The sequence below is a fragment of the Ambystoma mexicanum genome, chromosome 2p (assembly GCF_040938575.1).
Source record: "Ambystoma mexicanum isolate Mex_15411 chromosome 2p, UKY_AmexF1_1, whole genome shotgun sequence".
In the NCBI taxonomy this organism is placed as follows: domain Eukaryota; kingdom Metazoa; phylum Chordata; class Amphibia; order Caudata; family Ambystomatidae; genus Ambystoma; species Ambystoma mexicanum.
The window spans coordinates 147,378,168-147,399,979 of NC_090923.1; the positions used below are offsets into that span (position 1 = coordinate 147,378,168).

At 47.8% G+C, this 21,812-nt stretch overlaps 1 protein-coding gene across 4 annotated transcripts in view; it reads right to left on the bottom strand.

Annotated features, from left to right (window-relative positions):
- Positions 1–21,812, bottom strand: part of ALDH1L1 (aldehyde dehydrogenase 1 family member L1) — a 685,374-nt gene that overhangs the window by 213,835 nt on the left and 449,727 nt on the right. For all 4 annotated transcript variants that reach the window (XM_069643393.1, XM_069643394.1, XM_069643395.1 and 1 more), the window contains one exon: positions 15,779–15,926. In XM_069643393.1, coding sequence (XP_069499494.1) covers positions 15,779–15,926 — 148 coding nt within the window. The remainder of the gene's footprint in view (positions 1–15,778; positions 15,927–21,812) is intronic.

The window sequence follows — 21,812 nt, forward strand, 5'->3', positions numbered from 1 at the left end:
GAATTTGTAGCCATAACATTTGGAGGGCCTCAGGTTGGCATCGGCTTAGACTAATGTAGGACGAACAATACTCAAGCTACATGCATCATTCTAGATGGTGCAGTCTATTATTGCAGAGGAAGGACAGTGCAGGTGTGAAGGGAGTGTTCTTAATTTATGAAGGTGGGAAGCTTAAGTCGTTAGGGGCCAAGAGAGAGAAGACGCAGAAGTGGGAGTCATTGCAGTTGGGTGTGAGAGGTTTGAGAAGAACTTGGTAACAGAGTGATAGAGGATCAAGTCAATCAGCTGGAAGGCTGTGAGGGGGCCGATGGGAGTCAGTCTATGTATTTAAAGATCACACTAAGGAATGTGAAAAAGGATGAGTTGTGGTGTGCATGGAGAGAATCTGCATGGATCTGGTGAGCAGAGATGGGTGAGGATTGAGGGTGATTATAGAGGGTGCAGTTGGCAAAGCTACCAGCTTTTCTGAGTGGGGCAAAGAAAAAAAAGAGGGTGGGGGAGGCCAAGGGGAACACTGAAGCAGTAGAGATTAGAGTTTTAGTAGAGTGGGAAGTGACAGAGATATACAAGATGTTAAGGAGGTTCAGCCTGGCAGCTGCTGAAGCAGAACTAAGGAATTTGTGGTTCAATAATCAGTGTCAAAGAGGACACCTAGGTTGCAAACCCTGAGAGAAAGGAGGAGTCGATGGGGGAAATTGAATTAGAAAAGGGGTGAAGGTGATTGGTGTTTAAAACAGAAGTGATCATTGTCCCTGTACCAGAGGGGATACACGTAAGGCAACGTAATGCCATCCAGCAACAAACAGAGAGACCATCATTAATGCAGGAATAATTCAGAGGTTAAGTTGGGGAATGATTGTTAATTGGGCATCACCAGCAAAAAAGAACGTATGAGAAGTGAAAGGTTGTGATGAGTTTTCAAAGTGAGGCGAATGAGGACCAAGGACAGAAGCTTGTGGAATTCCTGCTGGGCGGGGATGTTGATGGATGTGCCAGAGCTCCAACAGAAGAGGCAATTAGTCATGTAGGAGGCATTTCACGGGAGAGGCATTTCATGGGAGGGAAGTGTTGTGGAAGCCAGGATGATATAGGAAGAGGGATGGTCAACTGTACTGATGGCTGCAGCATCGCTCTGGCATACATGGGAGTTCTTCCTAACAAGTTGGTAGCAGAGCTGATGGTTCGCTGCGTCAGCCCGGCACAAGGTCGTCTCCTCCGCCGCCAACTGAAGAGGCTGCAGGACCCTTGCATATTTCGAGAAGATGGAGACGCGTACCCGTGGAAAAGTGGTCAGGAGCCAGCTTGGAAATGTCCTGCTCGAAGTCAGCAAGGAGTTCAGGCAGACCAGAACAGGGAAGTCGGCACTTTGTGGGACACGGCAGCCGAGCAGCGCCAGCAGACCACGGAGTGTAAGTATTGACCTGGTGGACTGGTCAGGTCTCTCCTGGTCTGCATGGCTGCAGTCATCGCCACCGTTAAAAGTGCATCCTTGGAACGTGTAGGTTCTTGAACTTGTGCTACAAGACGCCTGCTCCTCCATTTTCAGCCTTTTAGTCCCAATGGATGCCGTGCAGGGCCTGCTCCTTTGTTTGAAAACCAAATATCGCCTGTCGCTGTCTGATCAGGGTGACTCCCATTACAATTAGTCTTCTTAGCTCCTGTTGAGGTGGATTTTCAGAATCTGCCCTGGTTTGAGGACTTGGGGAGGAGGGTAGTGAACAGTGAAGTAAAATATAGCCTATTGCCTAATGTATCTAAATTTAGTACTTAGCCTAATGGTGTAGGATTTTAGTCCATTTGTGTTAGTTGGCCATATCTTACACTTGGCCTATTTGTGTAACACCCTCTTTTCTGATGAACTATTATCATATGCCCACATGCATTTAGCCCATTTGCGCAAGTTAGCCATATTCTGCTTTCAGCATAACTGTGCCAAGTAGCCATATTCTGCTTTTAGCCTCACTGTGCCAAGCAGCCATATTCTGCTTTTAGCCTCACTGTGCCAAGCAGCCATATTCTGCTTTTAGCCTAACTGTGCCAAGTAGCCATATTCTGCTTTTAGCCTAACAGCGCCAGGTAGCCATATTCTGCTTTTAGCCCAACAGGGCCAGGTAGCCATATTCTGCTTTTAGCCCAACAGGGCCAGGTAGCCATATTCTGCTTTTAGCCCAACAGGGCCAGGTAGCCATATTCTGCTTTTAGCCATATTCTGCTTTAAGCCTAATTGTCAGGCAGCAATTCTCTGCATTTAGCAATTGCAAGGCTGTCACACCGCGCGCTCGCTCGCGGGAGCCAATTACTAGTCCTGGGGTCCCTGGTCAACGGCCGCAGCGGTCTCCTCCTTCATGGAGACTTTACCCGCGGTGGCGTCTCTCCTCACGCCGACCCGCGGTTCGGATGGGCGCCGTGGACGCCGCCATCTTGCGAGGATCTGCGCATGCGCGGATCGTCAGTGTTTCGTCGTCCCGCGCATGCGCAGTGTCGGAACATGCGTTCCAAGCCTCGCTTTCACCCTGAGCCATAAAAGGGCACCGCATACACAGGGACGACGCGTCTCAACGCGGTTGTTACTGTGTATGCGCTGCTGGAGTCCTGGTACTTGTTGTCCAGTTCCCCAGTTTCCTGTTCTATCCTTTTCTGCCCAATCCTGCCTCATTTCCTTATTCTGGTCTTGCTTCCTGGTCCTCCTACTCCTTCTGCTCCTTCATTCTGATACCTTGTCCTTCCCTGGTTTATGGTAGAGTAGGTTATCTCCGGGTTCCTAGTTATAGTGGGGTAATTCCTGTCAGCTCTGCCTCCCTTTGCCTGCCTTGTGTCCTGCCGGTACCTGTGCCTTGCTACCTGCTGGGAGTTCCTGAGTTCTATCCTATTTTCATCGGTGATTTCATCAAGCCTTCTCAGCCAGTGGAAACACTGTCCCGACGTCACGCAAATTCTGAGAAGTGCCACCCGTGGCGTTGGGAGTTGGTTCAGTGCCGTCCTGTGTTTACTCACCAGGAGGGGATTGGACTAATTTCTCGCGTTACCCATTCATCGGCCATCATACATCGACATAATGGCAACCTCAACTCCAAGGTCTACAAGAAACAGAGGTAACTCACGATCTCGTGAAGATTCGTTTAACAGATTGAGACGCCTATCCCTCAGTCCTGACATGGACGACATGCAGGAACTACGCGAAGAAATGCGTGCCATGCGCCTGGAAATGACCACTCTTCGCCAGGAAAACAACACTCTCAGACAAGCATTGGATCGGTGTTTGGCTAATTCCGCACAACCTGTCACACCGCCTGAGAACTCCATGGCTTACACCACTCCGATGAAGTATGATGGTGATCCACGTCGAGTGGCCGAGTTTTGTACTCACTGTCGGATCCATTTCCAATTCAGGTCTACACATTTTTCTCAAGACAAAGCTAAGATCGGGTATATCCTTGGAAATCGAACTGGCAATGCACTCGCCTGGGCCGCACCTTTGGTCTCTACCAACAGTCCTCTGTTGGCCGATTTCGCTGCCTTCGAGAAAGCCTTTTTGGATGTCTTCAAACCGCCCAATTTGGCAGCCATGGCCCAGAATCAATTAATGGAGATCAAGCAAGGGTCAGGTGACATAATCCACTACATCAGTCGGTTTCGACAACTAGCAACTGATTCACAATGGCCCGAAGTCACTCAAAAAACCTTGTTTCGTCGGGGACTACGAGAGGAGTACAAAGACGAATTGCTGCACATTCCGGAGCCAGAAACGCTGCCAGCTTTAGTGGAACAAGTCTTACGCATTGACCACAGGTTAACCGAACGACGGAGTGAACGCCGCAGATCTGACAGGTATCAACCAGTTCTTCCAGCACAGAACCCTGGATCGGCTGTTTCTATCGATGTAGCTCCAGAACCCATGCAGTTGGGTGCCGTCAGAGGTCCGTTATCCGAGACTGAAAAGAAAAGAAGAAGAACTTGTGCATGTATTGCGGTGGTTCTGGCCACTTTCTAGGTACCTGTCCATTACGCCCTCTGAAGAAACAGGAAAACTAACAGGCCCGTTGTTTCAGGCGAAGGCAGCAGCGGGCCGCCCTTCTGAATCCGTCCTTCCCCCCATGAACTCAGTACCCTTGTTGATCCTGAAAGTTGGTGTTGCTTGGCTTGGAAAGTGTGTGAAGACCTGGGCCCTTTTGGACTGCGGAGCATCTGGCAACTACATCGATGCCTCGTTCGCAATTACCAATGGAATCCGTTTACACAACAAGGAACGACCAACGGTGGTTGAGCTAATCGATGGCTCTACTTTGGCTTCTGGTCCGGTTTGTCAACACTCCGATTCCTTGTGGCTCTCTGTGGAAGGGCATCTCGAACGTATCTCATTGGACGTCATCAAGTCTCCTGCATTTCCGGTGGTGTTGGGTTTACCATGGCTGTTGTATCACAATCCCCAGGTTGACTGGACCGCTCGCTCCTTGGTGTTCTCTTCGACACGTTGTCCTAGTGACTGTGTAATTCACGAAACCTTTCCTGCAATTTTGGAGTCCCTCAATCCTGCTGATGTATCCGCTCGTTTATGTGCCACTCAATCGGTTCCTCATGAATATGCCGGATATCACAAGGCGTTCTCTAAGCCTGAGGACATACCACTACCACCCCATCGGCACTTTGATTGTTCCATTGACGTCCTGCCTGGTGCGATCATTCCCCACGGCAAGATCTATTCGTTGACTCACTTCGAGAAGGGCATACTACAGGAGTATATCACGGATTGCCTCAACAAGGGCTATATAGTGCCGTCCAAATCCTCTGCAGGATTCCCGTTGTTCTTCGTCAAGAAGAAAGAGGGCACTTTGCGTCCTTGTATCGACTACCGTCAACTCAACGAGATTACGAAGAAGGACAGGTACCCGTTACCACTCATCCGGGACATCATCGAATCCCTGAAATCAGCACAGATCTTCACCAAGCTGGATCTAAGAGGGGCCTATCACTTGGTGCGAATTAAGAAGGGAGATGAGTGGAAGACGGCCTTCAAAACACCTATTGGTCACTTCGAATACAGGGTGATGCCGTTTGGCCTCTGCAACGCCCCGGCAGTTTTCCAACGGTTCATGGACGATGTCTTTTCTGACCTTATCGGAACATCTGTCTGGGTTTACCTTGACGATATTCTGGTGTTTTCTGACACTCATACTGCACACGTGACGCATGTACAGGAAGTCCTCCGTAGATTGATACACAACGGTCTGTATGCCAAAATCGAGAAGTGTCAATTTCATAGGGAGAGCATGGAGTTTCTGGGTTACGTGATCAGCAACACAGGAGTACAGATGGATCCCGCAAAACTGCAAGCTATTCAAGAATGGAAATCGCCACATGGCGTGAAGTCACTTCAAAGGTTCTTGGGCTTTGCCAACTTTTATCGGCGTTTCATTCCACGCTTCTCTCAACTGGCCAACAGTCTAACCCACCTGACCAGTACCAAGGTGCCGTTTCTTTGGGACATGCAGGCCGAGGAGGCATTCCAGGAATTAAAAAGATCATTCATGTCGGCTCCTGTTCTTAGACATCCAGATGATGTAAAACCGTTTGTGGTTGAAACAGACGCCTCGGACTACGCAATTGGGGCGGTCCTACTACAGCAAGATATAGTCACGGGGATAGAACATCCGGTGGCGTATTACTCGAGGAAGTTGTCAGTGAGTGAGAGGAACTACGCAGTGATAGAAAAAGAATTGCTGGCGATAAAGGCTGCCTTCGAGGAATGGCGACATCACTTGCTGGGTGGAAGGTACCCGGTAGTGGTTCGCACGGATCATCGTAATCTACAGTTCTTGCGCTCTTTACAATGCCGAACCTCCCGTCATGCTCGTTGGGCCTTCTTCTTTTCACAGTTCGATTTCACCGTCACGTACATTCCTTGTTCCCAGAACACTAAGGCTGATGCCTTGTCTCGGTCTCTGGAAAACAACGTTGAAAGTGTCAAGGAACCGGAACCTTTGATAGCGTCCAAACATTTCCTATCGATGGTGACTCCCCAGCTCCAACAGTTGACTGAGGCCACACGAACGGATCCCTCAAGAACACAGATACTACAACGTGCTGACGTCAGGGAACGTGATGGCTTATTATTCTTCAAGGAACGTCTGTACGTTCCCACATTGGAACTCCAGAAGATCGTTTTACAGAATTGTCATGATTCCGTCGTTTGCGGTCACCGTGGAGTCCGTACAACACAAGAACTGGTTGCACGACAGTACTGGTGGCCTGGATGGGCTACAATGGTAAAGCAATACGTGGACTCTTGCCCGGTTTGTGCCCAGACCAAGATTCCTCGCAAGAGACCCTTTGGTCTTCTAAAACCCACGCCAACGCCTCCATACCCTTGGCATACCATCGCCACGGATTTCATCGTTGACCTGCCCCTGTCTGGTGGCTTCACGTGTATAATGGTGGTGGTGGATTGTTTCACCAAAACAGCTCATTTCTTGCCCTTTCCTAAACTGCCCACTGCATCCCAGATGGCACGATGTTTCCTACACGAGGTGTATCGCCTTCATGGTCTTCCGGAGAAGATATTGTCTGACCGAGGCTCTCAATACGTCTCTTCCTTTTGGGGTCAACTGTGTCGGCATTTGGACATCCAGCGAGCCCTGAGTTCCGGCTATCATCCGCAGACTAATGGACAGACGGAACGTACCAATCAGACCCTAGAGCAATACCTACGTTGTTATGCCAATGCCACCCAAGACAACTGGTCGGAGTGGTTGGACACCGCGGAAGCAGCTTACAACAACGCTGTTCATTCCGCTACAGGACTCAGCCCTTTCTATTGTTCTACCGGTCTTCATCCTCGACTGCTGCCTAGTCATCCAACATCTTCCAGCGCCGTTCCATCTGCAGATGCCCTGGTGTCCCTGATTCGCGATCAACATCGTCTAGCGGCCGGTACCTTGGCAGCGGCACAGGCACATATGAAGGAGCAGGCCGACAGGAGACGGAGCCCAGAACCTGTTCTTCATGTTGGGGACATGGTTTGGCTGTCCTCCAAGAATCTACCAGTACGCAACTTACCTGTGAAACTAGCCCCCCGCTTTTTTGGTCCCTTTCGCATCACGGACTGTATTTCACCTGTTGCTTTTCGTTTATCTTTGCCCCGCTCTTGGAGGGTCCATCCTGTCTTTCATGTTTCCCTTTTGAAGCCCTACGTGCCCGATGTTATGGGTCGTACCTGTTCCCGTCCTGCCCCGGTCTTGGTTCGGGGGGTCCCTGAATTCGAGGTGCATGAGATATGTGATTCACGGATTTGGCGAGGTGCTCTACAGCTTCTGGTCAGCTGGAAGGGTTATCCTGCTTGTGACCGTACTTGGGAGCCGCTCTCCTTCGTGCATGCACCGCGCCTGGTTCGGGACTTCTATCTCCGCTACCCTTGGAAACCCGGTGCTCCGGGGTTGTCCGGGAGGGGGTATGGTGTCACACCGCGCGCTCGCTCGCGGGCGCCACTTACTTGTCCTGGGGTCCCTGGTCCACGGCCGCAGCGGTCTCCTCCTTCATGGAGACTTTACCCGCGGTGGCGTCTCTCCTCACGCCGACCCGCGGTTCGGATGGGCGCCGTGGACGCCGCCATCTTGCGAGGATCTGCGCATGCGCGGATCGTCAGTGTTTCGTCGTCCCGCGCATGCGCAGTGTCGGAACATGCGTTCCAAGCCTCGCTTTCACCCTGAGCCATAAAAGGGCACCGCATACACAGGGACGACGCGTCTCAACGCGGTTGTTACTGTGCATGCGCTGCTGGAGTCCTGGTACTTGTTGTCCAGTTCCCCAGTTTCCTGTTCTATCCTTTTCTGCCCAATCCTGCCTCATTTCCTTATTCTGGTCTTGCTTCCTGGTCCTCCTACTCCTTCTGCTCCTTCATTCTGATACCTTGTCCTTCCCTGGTTTATGGTAGAGTAGGTTATCTCCGGGTTCCTAGTTATAGTGGGGTAATTCCTGTCAGCTCTGCCTCCCTTTGCCTGCCTTGTGTCCTGCCGGTACCTGTGCCTTGCTACCTGCTGGGAGTTCCTGAGTTCTATCCTGTTTTCATCGGTGATTTCATCAAGCCTTCTCAGCCAGTGGAAACACTGTCCCGACGTCACGCAAATTCTGAGAAGTGCCACCCGTGGCGTTGGGAGTTGGTTCAGTGCCGTCCTGTGTTTACTCACCAGGAGGGGATTGGACTAATTTCTCGCGTTACCCATTCATCGGCCATCATACATCGACATACTGGCAACCTCAACTCCAAGGTCTACAAGAAACAGAGGTAACTCACGATCTCGTGAAGATTCGTTTAACAAAGGCAAAGCCATGCATCTCACGTTGTCACACACATCAGCAATGTCCTCTACTTCAGACGATAATTCAGATTCTTCCCCCTTCCCAAACTCCTCACCATCCACCTTCTTCATTAGTCTACCTTCCTGACGTATTGAAGATCTCTCCTTTTTTTATGAAGAAACGGACCCCCCGATAGGATGCCACCGTGCCACCAAAATAAGGGCAACGGGGGTTGTCCCACCGGGAGTGCCAAATAGGGGAAAAAGCCAAAGGCACAAAAAACCCCCGATGTCTCTGCTTGAGTGAGCCTGGGAAGTTGATGGAGTTCTCCGAAGGTGAGTATGAGGCAGCGCGAACCAAACAGGCTCCAACAAGGAGGCAAGGGAAGAAGTAAGTATAACTTGCAACAACTTCGGGTAGCAACAGGTAGGCACAAGGACGAGGCTAAACAGTCCAGGAAGCAGGCGCAGGTCGGTGTCAACGGGTCCAAGGAGGTACAAAGGGGAGGACAAGGCAATCCGGTCAGCAGGCACAGGTCGGCAACAGTAAATCCAATGAAGTACAAGTGGGAAGTCCAAGGGAATCCAAAGGACAGGCACAGGTCAAAAATAAACAAGGGAACGAAAGAGATGGGCTAAGGAGAAGAGAGAGAGGAGAGAGAGAGAGAGAGAGAGAGAGAGAAAGAGAGAGGGAGAGGGAGGAGAGGGAGACGGAGAGGGAGAGAGAGAGAGAGAGAGAGAGAGAGAGAGAATGGAGAGGGTTGGAAAAAATAAGAGAGAAAGATATGAGAAGGGTGAAACACCCGGGAGCGAAACAGGGGAACAGAAAGGGCGGAATTCCTTAAAAAATAAGGAAACAAACAGCAAGGAATCCACAAGGGAAAGCAGCTGAGTAGAAACGGAGCGGCAGCAACACGGAAGGAAAACCGGAAACGTTGCAACGCGTACGAAGCAGGAAGTGACAGTATTTATACATCCGGCTTCGCAAGCGGGCAACGTCTAGAACGGCACTGAGAGGAACCGTGCCGGGAGGGGCAATGGCGGACAGTTACGCCCGCAATACTACGCCAGCGATTCCACAATCGCCAAGTCTGCCGTGATGTGACAGTATGCCCCCGCCTAAAGAGGCGTCCCCCTGGTTTGCCCGGATGAAGGGTGTGAAATCTACGGACTAAAAGTGGGGCATGGACATGCGTGACCGGTTCCCAGGAGTTTTCCGACCAACGATAACACTTCCATCTCACCAGGTATTCCAATCTGCCCCGGCGGTAACGGGAATCACAGATCTGAGCAACCTCAAATTCCTCTTGTGTGGAATCATCAGGCAAGGGGGTTTTTCTGTGTTGGCGGGACCAAGTGTCTTAATGAAAACACCTCAGTTGGGAAGAATGGAACACTGGGTGAACCCTATGTAGCCTCTTGGGTAATTTTAATTTAAAAGCCACCGGGTTGACTACTTGTGTGATAGTGTAAGGACCCAGATATCTAGGTGAAAGCTTGGAAGGATGTACCCATCGCGGCAAGTATCTTGTGGATAACATAACTCTGGAACCCACCTCCCACCTGGGTACTGGATTGCGATGCTGATCAGCTTGCTTCTTATATCTGTCTTGAGCTTCCCTTAGATCTTGTTTGGCTTGTATGTGTACGTCTCGTAACAGGCCAAGGGCAGAATCTACCGTAGGTAAGCTGGTAGACTTGTTAGAGATAGGTAAGATAGATCGTGGGTGATATCCATAGTTACAATAGAAAGGGCTGAGACTAAGAGAAGAATGAAAAGAGTCATTGTAAGAAAACTCGGCCAGGGGTAGTAGAGTGACCCAATTGTCCTGTTGGAGATTAACATAGCATCGTAGATATTGTTCAAGAGTACCATTAAGGCGTTCCGTTTGCCCACTAGATTGAGGATGGAATCCGGACGTCAAGGCTCTGTCAATCCCGAGTCGATCGCAGAGGTTCTTCGAGAATCGGGAAGTGTATTGGCTCCCCCTGTCGGAGATGATTTTCCTGGGTATCCCATGGAGACGGAAGACCTCTTTAACAAACGTCTCGGCCATATCCGCAGCTGTTGGAATCCCTGGCAAGGGAGAAAAGTGTGCCATTTTAGTGAAAGAGTCTATCACCACCATGATACAGGTGCATCCTTGGGATGGAGGTAAATCCACTATGAAATCAGTAGAAATAACTTCCCAAGGACCATCTGGAACAGCATGGGGTTCCAAAAGTCCCATCGGTCGTAGGCGGGTACCCTTGCTGCAAAGACATGTAGAACAAGATTGCACGTAGTGAACCACATCATTTCTCATATCAGGCCAGTAGAAGTGTCTTTGCAAGTAATCCAAAGTGCCTCTTGTGCCCCTATGGCCTGCCATCTTGGAATCGTGACACCAAGTTAGAGCCAGCTTCCGGAATTCAGGAGTAGGCAAATATAGCTTGCCTTCCACAAAGTAGAGACCTTCCTTGATGTTGTATACAATGTCTTGAGGATGTTTCTCAGATTCAAATTTGCCTCCAGAAGCTTCTTTCACTTGTTTCAGAAAAGTGGATATTACTCCAATCCGTCTTGACGGGGGAAACATGAGATCATGAGTACAATCAGAAACCTGCATGCAGTCTCCTCGGCGAGATAGTGAGTCAGCGACTAGATTATGATGCCCTGGAATATAAGTGATCTCAAAATCAAACTGGGCAAAGAAATGTGCCCATCGAGCTTGACGTGTGTTATAACATTCAAATTGACGTAGAACTTGCAGATTCTTATGGTCGGTTCTGATGGAAAATGGGTATTTGCCTCCTTGTAGAAGATGACACCACTCCAAACAGGCTGATTTCATGGCCAGGAGTTCGCGCTCTATTACAGAATAGTTTCTTTGGCTGACATTCAGAGTCTTGGAAAAATAGGAAATCGGGTGTTCCACTCCGTTAAATCTCTGCAAGAGAACCGCCCCGATCGCCGATGAAGAGGCGTCAGTCTCAACAATGAAGGGTCGGTTTTGATCAGGTTGTTGGAGTATGGGAGCGGAACAGAAAGCCTCTTTGAGATTACGGAAGCTGTCTTCTGCTTCCTTAGACAATAAGAATGGACTGGAAGATTTCTTGAGCAAGGTGGTTATGGGTGTGATCCTGTGTGAAAAATTGGAGATAAATTTGCGATAAAAGTTTGCCAGACCTAGAAACCTTTGTACATCCTTGATGGATTTAGGGGAAGGCCATTCCAGGATGGCGGTTACCTTAAGGGGATCCATGGCAATACCCTGATTTGACAATACGAACCCTAGATATGGAATAGAGGTTGCAGAAAACACACATTTTTCAAGTTTGACCGATAAGTGATTGTCTTTTAATCTCCGGAACACTTCCTTGACATGATCTTTATGTTCGTCCAGAGTCCTAGAGTATACCAAGATATCGTCAAGGTATACGATGGTGGTCTGACACAGAAGATCAGAAAAGACCCTGTCCATAAAGCGCTAAAATACTGAAGGGGCATTTACCAGACCAAATGGCATCACTTGGTATTCATATAACCCGTATGGGGTCCTCAATGCCGTCTTCCATTCATCCCCCTTTTGAATCCGAAGAAGGTGATAGGCATTACAGAGATCCAATTTTGTAAATACCGTTGCACCTTGGATGATTTCTGTAATATGCGGCATTGGGTACCTGTCTTTAATGGTTACTTTATTCAAACCCCTATAATCAATACAGGATCTCAATTCTTGCGTATCCTTCTTGGGGATAAAGAACAGAGATGCACCTGCCGGAGATCTTGAAGGCCTGATGAGTCCATTGGCCAGATTGTTATCCAGGTACTCCCGGAGGAATTGTCTTTCCTTGAGCGAGAGAGGAAACATCCGACAGAAAAGTACTGGTACTCCTTGGACCAGGTCAATACAACAATCTTCCGGTCTGTGAGGAGGAAGCTCACTAGGCACCTTCTCGGTAACTACCTCTGCGTATTCCTAGAGGTGAAAAGGAAGGCAGTGAATGAGCCTAGAATCATAGATACAAGTAGTCTGGACAGTCTCAAACTTAGGCTCCGGGAGGCATTCTGCCTTACAAAAGGCGGATTGAAAGCTGAGTAAATTCTTGGTCCAGTCAATGTGAGGGTTGTGTCTTCTAAGCCATCCTATCCCCAATATTATGGGGAAGTGAGCAGCTCTAATTATATCAAAGGAGATCTTTTCCGAATGTTGCTGGATGCGCAGAATAAGTTCTTCCGTTGCGTGGGTTATCATGCCAGAACTCAGTGGTTCCCCATCAACTCCCTCTACCTTCTGATCTTCTTGTTTGGCCAATCGCTTGATGCCCTTCTGTTCGGCCCACAGAGTGTCGATGAAGTTGCCTGCAGCGCCACAGTCGAGCAAAGCCTGAGTGCAGATCTCTGTATTGCCCAGCGAAAGGACTACAGAAAGCACCATTAACCTGGAATCTTCGGGGATCTCTGAAGAAGTCACTGAAAGAGTTGCATAAGGACTTGGAATGACTCCTCGGAGTGCGTCATAACACTTACCGAGGGCGCCCGTTTCCCGAACGTCTAGGGGGAACATCGGGACAGTCTCGCAGCAAATGATTAGAGGCTCCACAGTACATACACATATTACCATCCCGTCGTCTCTTGCGTTCCTCCGGGGTGAGTGGAGCTCGAGCTGTACCAATCTGCATCGGTTCGTCTTTGCTTTGACGAGATGTTGGAACCGAGGAAGGTGACTGAGTCTCTGGGGGAGGGAGACTGTAGAATTTGGCCTTCTTTCTCTCGGATCGTCGTTCTGACAGACGGAAATCGATCCGAAGAGTGGCAGTGATGAGATCCGAAAGGGATGCAGGACGGGCTATACGTGCCAACTCGTCCTTGAGGTCCTCTCGCAGCCCTCGACGAAAGATGGCGTATTGGGCTTGTTCTTGCCAGCCGGCTTCTGCGGCTATCTGCTTGAAAGTGGTAATGTAGGAGAGTAAATCTGTGTTGCCCTGCCGAATATCTAAAAGATCTTCTGATGCCAAAAAAGTGCTTTCCGTTCGCAAAAAGGTCTGCTGCAGTGGGGTCTTGAAATCATCATAATTGTGCAGCACAGGATCAGGTTGATTAACCAATGGGGTGGCCCAGGCCAGGGCATTACCCGTCATGTGGGTGATCATAAACCCTACCTTAGCATGGTCTGAAGCAAATGACTGTGGACCGAAAGAAAAGTGGAGGTTGCATGCATCTAGGAACTCTTTCACCCATTTAGGCGACCCATCAAATTTGCCTGACACCAACGGGAGCGGGGTAGATCAGCTGAGAGTCGTTCTCTCTCGGTCATTCTTTGTTGAAGTGTCGCATTGGCTGTCTTGAGGTTCTGGACCTCCAAGTTCAGGTTTTGAACGGCAGCCACCAGTTCCTGTACTTGCTGTGGGGTAGCCATCTCGGTTATCTTTTGGCGTTGCAAACTGTCACACACATCAGCAATGTCCTCTACTTCAGACGATAATTCAGATTCTTCCCCCTTCCCCAACTCCTCAACTTCCACCTTCTTCTTTAGTCTGCCTTCCTGACGTATTGAAGATCTCTCCTTTTTTTTATGAAGAAACGGACGCCCCCGATAGGATGCCACCATGCCACTAAAATAAGGGCAACGAGGGTTGTCCCACCGGGAGTGCCAAATAGGGGAAAAGGCCAAAGGCACAAAAAACCCCTGATGTCTTTGCTTGAGTGCGCCGGGGAAGTTGATGGAGTTCTCCGAAAGTGAGTATGAGGCAGCGCGGACCAAACAGGCTCCAACAAGGAGGCGAGGGAAGAAGTAAGTATAACTTGCAACAACTTCGGGTAGCAACAGGTAGGCACAAGGACGAGGCTAAACAGTACAGGAAGCAGGCGCAGGTCGGTGTCAACAGGTCCAAGGAGGTACAAAGGGGAGGACAAGGCAATCCGGTCAGCAGGCACAGGTCGGCAACAGTAAATCCAATGAAGTACAAGTGGGAAGCCCAAGGGAATCCAAAGGACAGGCACAGGTCAAAAATAAACAAGGAAACAAAAGAGAGAGAATGGAGAGGGTTGGAAAAAATAAGAAAGAAAGATATGAGAAGGGGGAAACACCTGGGAGCGAAACAGGGGAACAGGAAGGGCAGAGTTTCCTTAAAAAATAAGGAAACAAACAGCAAGGAATCCACAAGGGAAAGCAGCTGAGTAGATGAGTAGAAACGGAGCGGCAGCAACACGGAAGGAAAACCGGAAACGTTGCAACGCGTACGAAGCAGGAAGTGACGGTATTTATACCTCCGGCTTCGCAAGCGTGCAACGTCTAGAACGGCACTGAGAGGAACCGTGCCGGGTGGGGCAATGGTGGACAGTTACGCCCGCAATACTATGCCAGCGATTCCACAATCGCCATGTCTGCCGCGATGTGACACACGTAGATAGAATTGTGAAGATTAGCCACGTGTCACATTTAGATAGATCTCCGAAGATTAGCCATGCAGCTCTTTCAGATACATTGTGCAGATTAGCCACGCATCTCACTCAGATTTGTGAATGTTAGCCATGCATCACATTTACATAGAATTGTGAGGAGTAACCAAGCGTCACATCAGACAGAATTGTGTAGATTCGCCACATAGAAGAACTTCGAGAATAGCCATTCTACTAACCACCCCACTCCTGCTTCCTCAACCCACTACCCAAATACGATACACGCCACTGGGCTAGCCAACCTATACACCAACACACCAAAAACAAGTAATATCTGCTTACAATAAACAAACACAGACACTGGACCTTACCCATACGGATACAACAATCCAGTATGCACAACCATAAATACCAGCCAATCTACACATAAAACACACAGAAACACCTCAACATAACAAACAGCCACATAAAAAACACCCCAGGCATTGGACCTTACCCGTACGAATACAGCAAGCCAGTGCAAGAAACCAACCATCTGCAAGTCAACACACAGACGCCAGTTTCTCCTGGTTCTGACCCATCTCATCACTCTACCTTCACTAACTGTTCTCTTTCTTACAGAGCCACATGAGCGCCTGGAGACTTCCCTCGGGTGATAGCGGTGCGCAGTATAAATCAACATAACATGATATAGGCCTGAATGTATCCTCTAATGAGCAACGCATACCAGTGGGATTAGTCGGTGAATTAAGAAGATAGAACTATTGGATCTACCATATACCAGGCAATATGTAAACTGACCAGAACTTAAGGGTCAGTGAATGATTTAATGATTTGAGCCTGTTCAGTGAATGATTTAATGATTTGAGCCTCATGGGAGTGCCAAATAGGCTGCACCATTCCAGCAAGAGAAAAAACTTGAGCTTGATGTGATCTGTCAGTGCAGAATCTACAATCTGTGTTTTGATAATAAAGATATTTGGAACTGGTGATAATACATTTAAGAACATACATTTGCTTTTAAGCTTATCAGGCAGGATTTTAAGACTGTTTATAGTAGCGCAGGCTGAGCAGTCCAACTTCGAGTCATTGCGATACCTACATAATCAATGAGCAGCTCCTCCTTTCCGTCTTCTCCCCTCAATCGTCTCACCAACATCTGAATAAATTCCCCAAAGGTGGTTGCCATGTAGACATCCTCATTCTGTAATTGCAGGCCATTGCATTTCAGCTTCACCTCCTCGACCAGCCTGAATACATTGAGAAGCAGACAAAATAGGATGAAGAGCCTTCTGAAATACAAGCTAAGTTTCGAAGCACAAAAGGTCTTAAATCGTAAAGAAAAACATGCAAAGACCTTCCCACCTGTGTTTTTACCCAAAATGGAGAAAGGGTGGTGGAGAGAATAGTGTAGTGAGAGGCAGCGCAAGCTAATACATCTAGCAGTGAGGTTGGTAAGAGATAATTAAAAGGGGTGTTAGAGTGAAAGAAATTGATGAGAAGGAGCATAGTCAGAGGGGATAAATGAAATGAGTGAGGGATAAGAGTGGGGGGGAGACAATGGGATCGAGGAAGAGGAGGGTAAACCATAACCTAGGTTTCTGAGTGTGAGAAGGAGATTGTGTGGTGAGCAAACGGGTAATTACAGGGCTGAGGGTGGATGGCTGGTTTTTGTAAGTGTAAGAACTACTAGGAGACAACTGGGTATGAAGGAAGGGTGGATGTGTGAGATATACTAGAATTGAGGAAGACAGGAAATGGTGTTTCTTGTACAAGAGCGCCTATTGGGGGAGGAGGTGTGTGTGTGTGAGAGAGAGAGAGAGAGAGAGAGAGAGAGAGAGAGAGAGAGAGAGAGAGAGAGAGGTGGCTGGGGAGACAACAGTTGGACTAGAAGGGGTTAGCAAAGTAGGTGTAGGTGAAAGCATGATAGCGGGATAGAGGGAGATAGTAAGGGCATGGTGTTCAGCGTATGGCCAGATAACTGAAACCAGCCTGCATATCTAAAGGAGAGGATCTTGAGCAAGGGCAAATCATGTCTGGCATGGCTTTGAGCCAGCAACATGTTCTGTTAGTATGCTTTTGCATCATCCCAAATCGCCACCATGGTAGCATCGGAGCACATTGCGGTGTCATAAAGTGGTGTATTGTGACCCGGGAACATCGCATGAAAGAAGTGTAAGGAAAGATGCAATAGAGATTACAGATTGAGGGAGGGGATGCCGCAGGGGGGGCATATTTGGTATTAGTATGAACGCATGTTGGTTCACAAAGGTTCCGAGATGGCTACTAGAGTGAGGCGACACATAGACGCGTGTGTTGCCATAATATAGAGATTGTGTTTCCAAGGCACGTCTGTAGTAGTAGAAGATAAAAATGGTGCAGTGCTGGGTGTGCTAAAGGCTCGAGAGGATGCCCGCGAAAAACTGGAAGATGTGTAGGCTAGATTACCTGGGATGTATCGTATAGAAGGTACAATCCAGAGGGTGGCCTGGTTCATGAGTAGGATCTATAAAATGTGAATGCTTTTGGTTACACAAGGAAGAGGAATGGGATAGAAGGACCTACTTGGGTAAAATGCATTTTGCCTGGCACACAGGTGTGAGGTATGTGATGTACCAGTGTTCATGCAAGGATGAATTCTGGTAGGTCGTTCCCTTGATGAAGAAGCCAGCTTAGCACCATTATTTTATTTTGATCTTGTTGATGGAGTCATATAGGGCCAGGTTCTCAAAACATTTGTATTAGCTTATTATAATTTGCGCCCAAAAAGGAGCAAGCTGAAAAGGGGCATGTGAGCGCTTCTCAGACTCCTCCTTTCAGATCCCCAGGCCCCTTTTCACCCTTTTGCGCAAATCAGGGGACTTTTCTGCGCATTTAAAGGCGCATGCCAATTTCAAAAAATGAGATGCACTTTTAAATGCGCAAAAAGTGAGTGTCGCCCCCCTGTGCCGCAGGTGCATTTCAGAAAAGGGTCATTTCTGACTACTTCATTATTTTCTTTACGTGTGAAAGTCTACGTTTCAACCACAGCTGTCACACTTGCATTTCCTGCTGCCAAACAGGGATGCAAATGCTTCCCCCTGGCCCCCCCATCCCCTTCTTCCAAGTATTTCACAGAGACGGACCCATTAAGGGCCAGTTTCTGTGCAATCCACTCCCAGCAACCAAGTGGTTACTGGGAGCCAGTCGTACATTAGAGTCGGGAGCGCACTGTCTGACCCCAATGTATGCACGGGGCTGTTCAGCGCATCTTTGCATAACTATCCACTGAAATGCGCAGGTTCCACTTGAGAATAAGGCGATCTGCGCATTTATGTAATGTGTGCAAAACAGCACATCTTCTGCACGATTTTAATTTGCGCTCATTTTTGAGAATCTGCTGCACCGTCTTTAATGAAATATTTGAATGTGCAATAGAGCACTGCGTACAGGTTCAATATAGGGCATAATTTGTCAGTAAAGACTCAAACCTGTGTCAAATTTGGTCTGACACTTCTCGTAATGTAAACAAGTGTGCTCTCACTTCTACACTATCTGACTCCAATATGTGAATAGCAACATACCTATCTAATCCCATGGTAGCAGTAAATAGGCGCGGTCGCAAGGTTGAGACCTCTGTGGCAAAATCCTGTCTAAACCTGCCAATTACAGGTTTAATCCCCATCAGGCCAATTCTGCTTCCAGTGGTCAACAATGATTAGAAATCTTGATAGGTTCTCATAGTTTTACAACAAACATTGGTAAGTGACTTCCCTGTTCATCCAAGAGACAGTAAGGAAAACTATATAACTACAGCTGTTATTACGGTTGGACTTTCCAGCCGAATGAACAACTAGGAGGAAATAGAATTTGGGTCACTTCAATAATATATCATTTATGAGAAGGACACTAACCCTGCAAAACCAACTGTGCCAGGGTATATTGCAAGATATAACATTCAAGCGTTAATAATCATACTATAGTTATATTAAAATAAGTATTTTCATAAACAGACTATGCCCGTTGGAAAACAAACACTTTTGCACAGTTTATGCTTGTCCCAGTCACGTCGTGACAGGGCGAGCCCCGCGCCCTCCCATATCGTTATGTGGGCGGCCCATGTTTGGGCCTGAATGCTGAGGCAAGTGACATGCAATTTAGGGGAATTAGAACATTACGTGTTCAGCTATTGTTAAAGGTAGAGTTTGAAATCTGAGGAAGTAAAGCCATAGCAAACAATTGTACGTATGATGGAGCGATATATCGTCACCTGCTGGACTCTTACCTATGCTAGTGTTTTGGCCAGAGGTACTTGGATCCCTAATGCAAGGAATTTGAACTCTTAGTTATGTTTTTTCCTGCGCTGCACCGCTAAGGAAAAAGGGGAATGGGCAATATAGTACACATGGAAGTATTTGGAAAGTGCTGTGCTGTAACCCAACACCGAGTTAAACTATGCCTAAAGGCCTGAATTTGAAAATCACACAGGACCACTTAACTCTTATTTCCTGATACAACTAACTGTCCTTACCACATTTGGTTCACTGTTTTAACTATATGGTGCAAATTAAAATTCAATTGGCAGCATTGGCTATATTTCTTAATATCCACTTATGGTGGTTTTATTATTAAAAATAAACTCTTTCCTGGCAAGGTTAAGCTTTTGTAAATTGGCTTGTTTGAAATTGTTCTCTCAGATATGGCATCTTCTGGTATACTTCTCTAGTGAGTGACACTCTTAATTTCCAAATGGCTAAGTGAGCCTCTCTCATTAAATCCACTCACGACCAGGCCATGCATGTTCGTTTCCAGTATGTTCATTTGCACCGTGTGGCATTGTCCTATGTAGCCCATCCTTACCATCACATTCCCCATTACTCTCAGGACCCCATCTCCAGTCTCCCGATTCCAGCTGCACTCCTGTACTCCTCTCAGAAGCTGATCCCTCCAACCTCATACCGAATAACACTGACTCCTATAGATCACTGTCCCCATCTCTGTTCAAAGTACTTGCTTCGCTCGTCATCTACTTCACCTATTTCTCCTATTTCAAACTCCCTCTCATCACTCTGCTGAAAACGCCCTCTCATGATCCCACCAGCAAGCAGAACCACCACCCTGTTATTCAATCTCCATTTACCAGCCAGCACTCTGTCTGGGCAGCTTTGTGACCACAAACTAAAGACTTGCTTCCAATACAACTGCCTCTAGACTACATCCTAGTGGGCGTTCTGCCATGGTGAGGCTGGACTGCCACTTTGTTTGGCACAGTTAACCATCAATCCCGCAGCTTCACATTGGCTCGGAGGATTGCAAGGCCTTGGCTTATCCTGGTTTCTTCTATCCTCTCCAAAGGCAGCTGTGCTAATCCCTCCCTCACAATCCAAAACCCAGAGCTTAACCTATGGTGTCCTCTGTCCTCCCTCCTTAAATGTCTCTCGATGCCCTTCACTCGTCTTCTGTCTGTCTTTTTATTCCCATTCCAGCTATATTCATATGTTGGTTGTAAATATGGAAAGAAATACATTTTTAAAACACCACCAATGTATGTCAACAATCCACTGCATTTGACTTCACCAATTTGACGGCCTCATTTTCTCTTCATTCCAAATTATTCCTGGTTGTCAAAAACATTTGTCTCAAGGCAGACATCTTCTTACCCCCAAAACGAACTTGGAGACTAGCGCATGTTTCCACCTCTTTAGCTTTAAAATAAATATTCCCAGGGATTCATTTTCTTATTTTATGGTTTAAATCGTGGACCAAGCTCAAGAAGAGCACATCATGGTACACGGTGTATTCACATCATGGTACACGGTGTATTCACATCATGGTACACGGTGTATTCACATCATGGTACACGGTGTATTCACATCATGGTACACGGTGTATTCACATCATGGTACACGGTGTGGGTAGCCGGCATTTGGACTGGCATCTTTTAACAGTAGCGCAGTATTGGGAGTTGAGTTCTGTGTGTTCTTATGGGCATTGATTGGAATTAGTTCTTAGTCAGGTGTTGCATGTTTTGAAAAATGTGCAAAATTGGACATTTGCAGAGACATTCCGTGCCGACACCGAGATCCATTTCCAGAATGTGGGTGCGGGACAATAGAAGGATTGTTTGCAGGTCCCCTCTTTGTGGACGAGTTGTGATACAAGCCAGTTGGTCAATTTGCTGTACGAGGAGCGTGTGCCACCAGATACGTGGAGCTTAGCTGCCAGGTATGCTGGTGTGCTAACTGTGACTGCTTTATAGATGAAACATGCAGTCTTGACAAGTATCCTGGCCATAACAGGATTTCCCCATCGATGTGCAAGACCACAATGGCCTCCACTATGGTCCGGAGGTCCTGCGGCGGGATGAAGGATTTGATATTTCGAAGGGTGGCGCTTTGGAGTCATGCTCTTTGGGCCTTCAAGGCTATGTGTTTCTGGAAGGACAGGTCCGGTAAATGGTGAAGCCTAAGGATGGGTGGTGTCAGAGTCGTGGATCAATTCCTTCTAGGCGCATACCATTGTTGTACACATGTCTTAGTGGGCAGACCAATAAAGACAAACAGGACAGCAAGAAGGAGTGCAACAACAGTCATATATGCAGACACCCATACAATCTCAGATGCAAACAATCCCACATCAGCAAATACAATTGCAGCCAATGCAGACATAGGTTGGATCAATGCAGGGACAAGTACCAGTGCAAGGAGGAGTGATGTCTGGAAGGCAGGGTACAGTGAGCATACATCAAGCACCAGTTCAGACACTCCCACAAAAGAAGGTTACTGTATTGGGTCAGAATGCAGTGCCTCAATATATTGGGGTTACAATGGTGGGTGGTAATCTATTCATGTCCTCCGCTAACACATTTTCCCAATAGGGGTGCCCACGGGAAATAAGAGTGTGGCCTGTCCAAGCAGTAACTGGAGACCCCGAAGAGGAGTCAGAGGTAGCAGTTCAAATAGAAGAGAGGTTTTCTTTCTTCTCTCATAGATACTGGGGCAACCAGATCATGTATAAAGCAAAATGGGCTCCCATTATTCAACAAAAGAATTGGAAACGCAAGGCTTTTCTGGGAACATTTTGAAGGTTCCTCTTACTAAAGATTTACCATTGACAATAGGGACACATCATATTGTAGCACCACTATTGTATTCAAA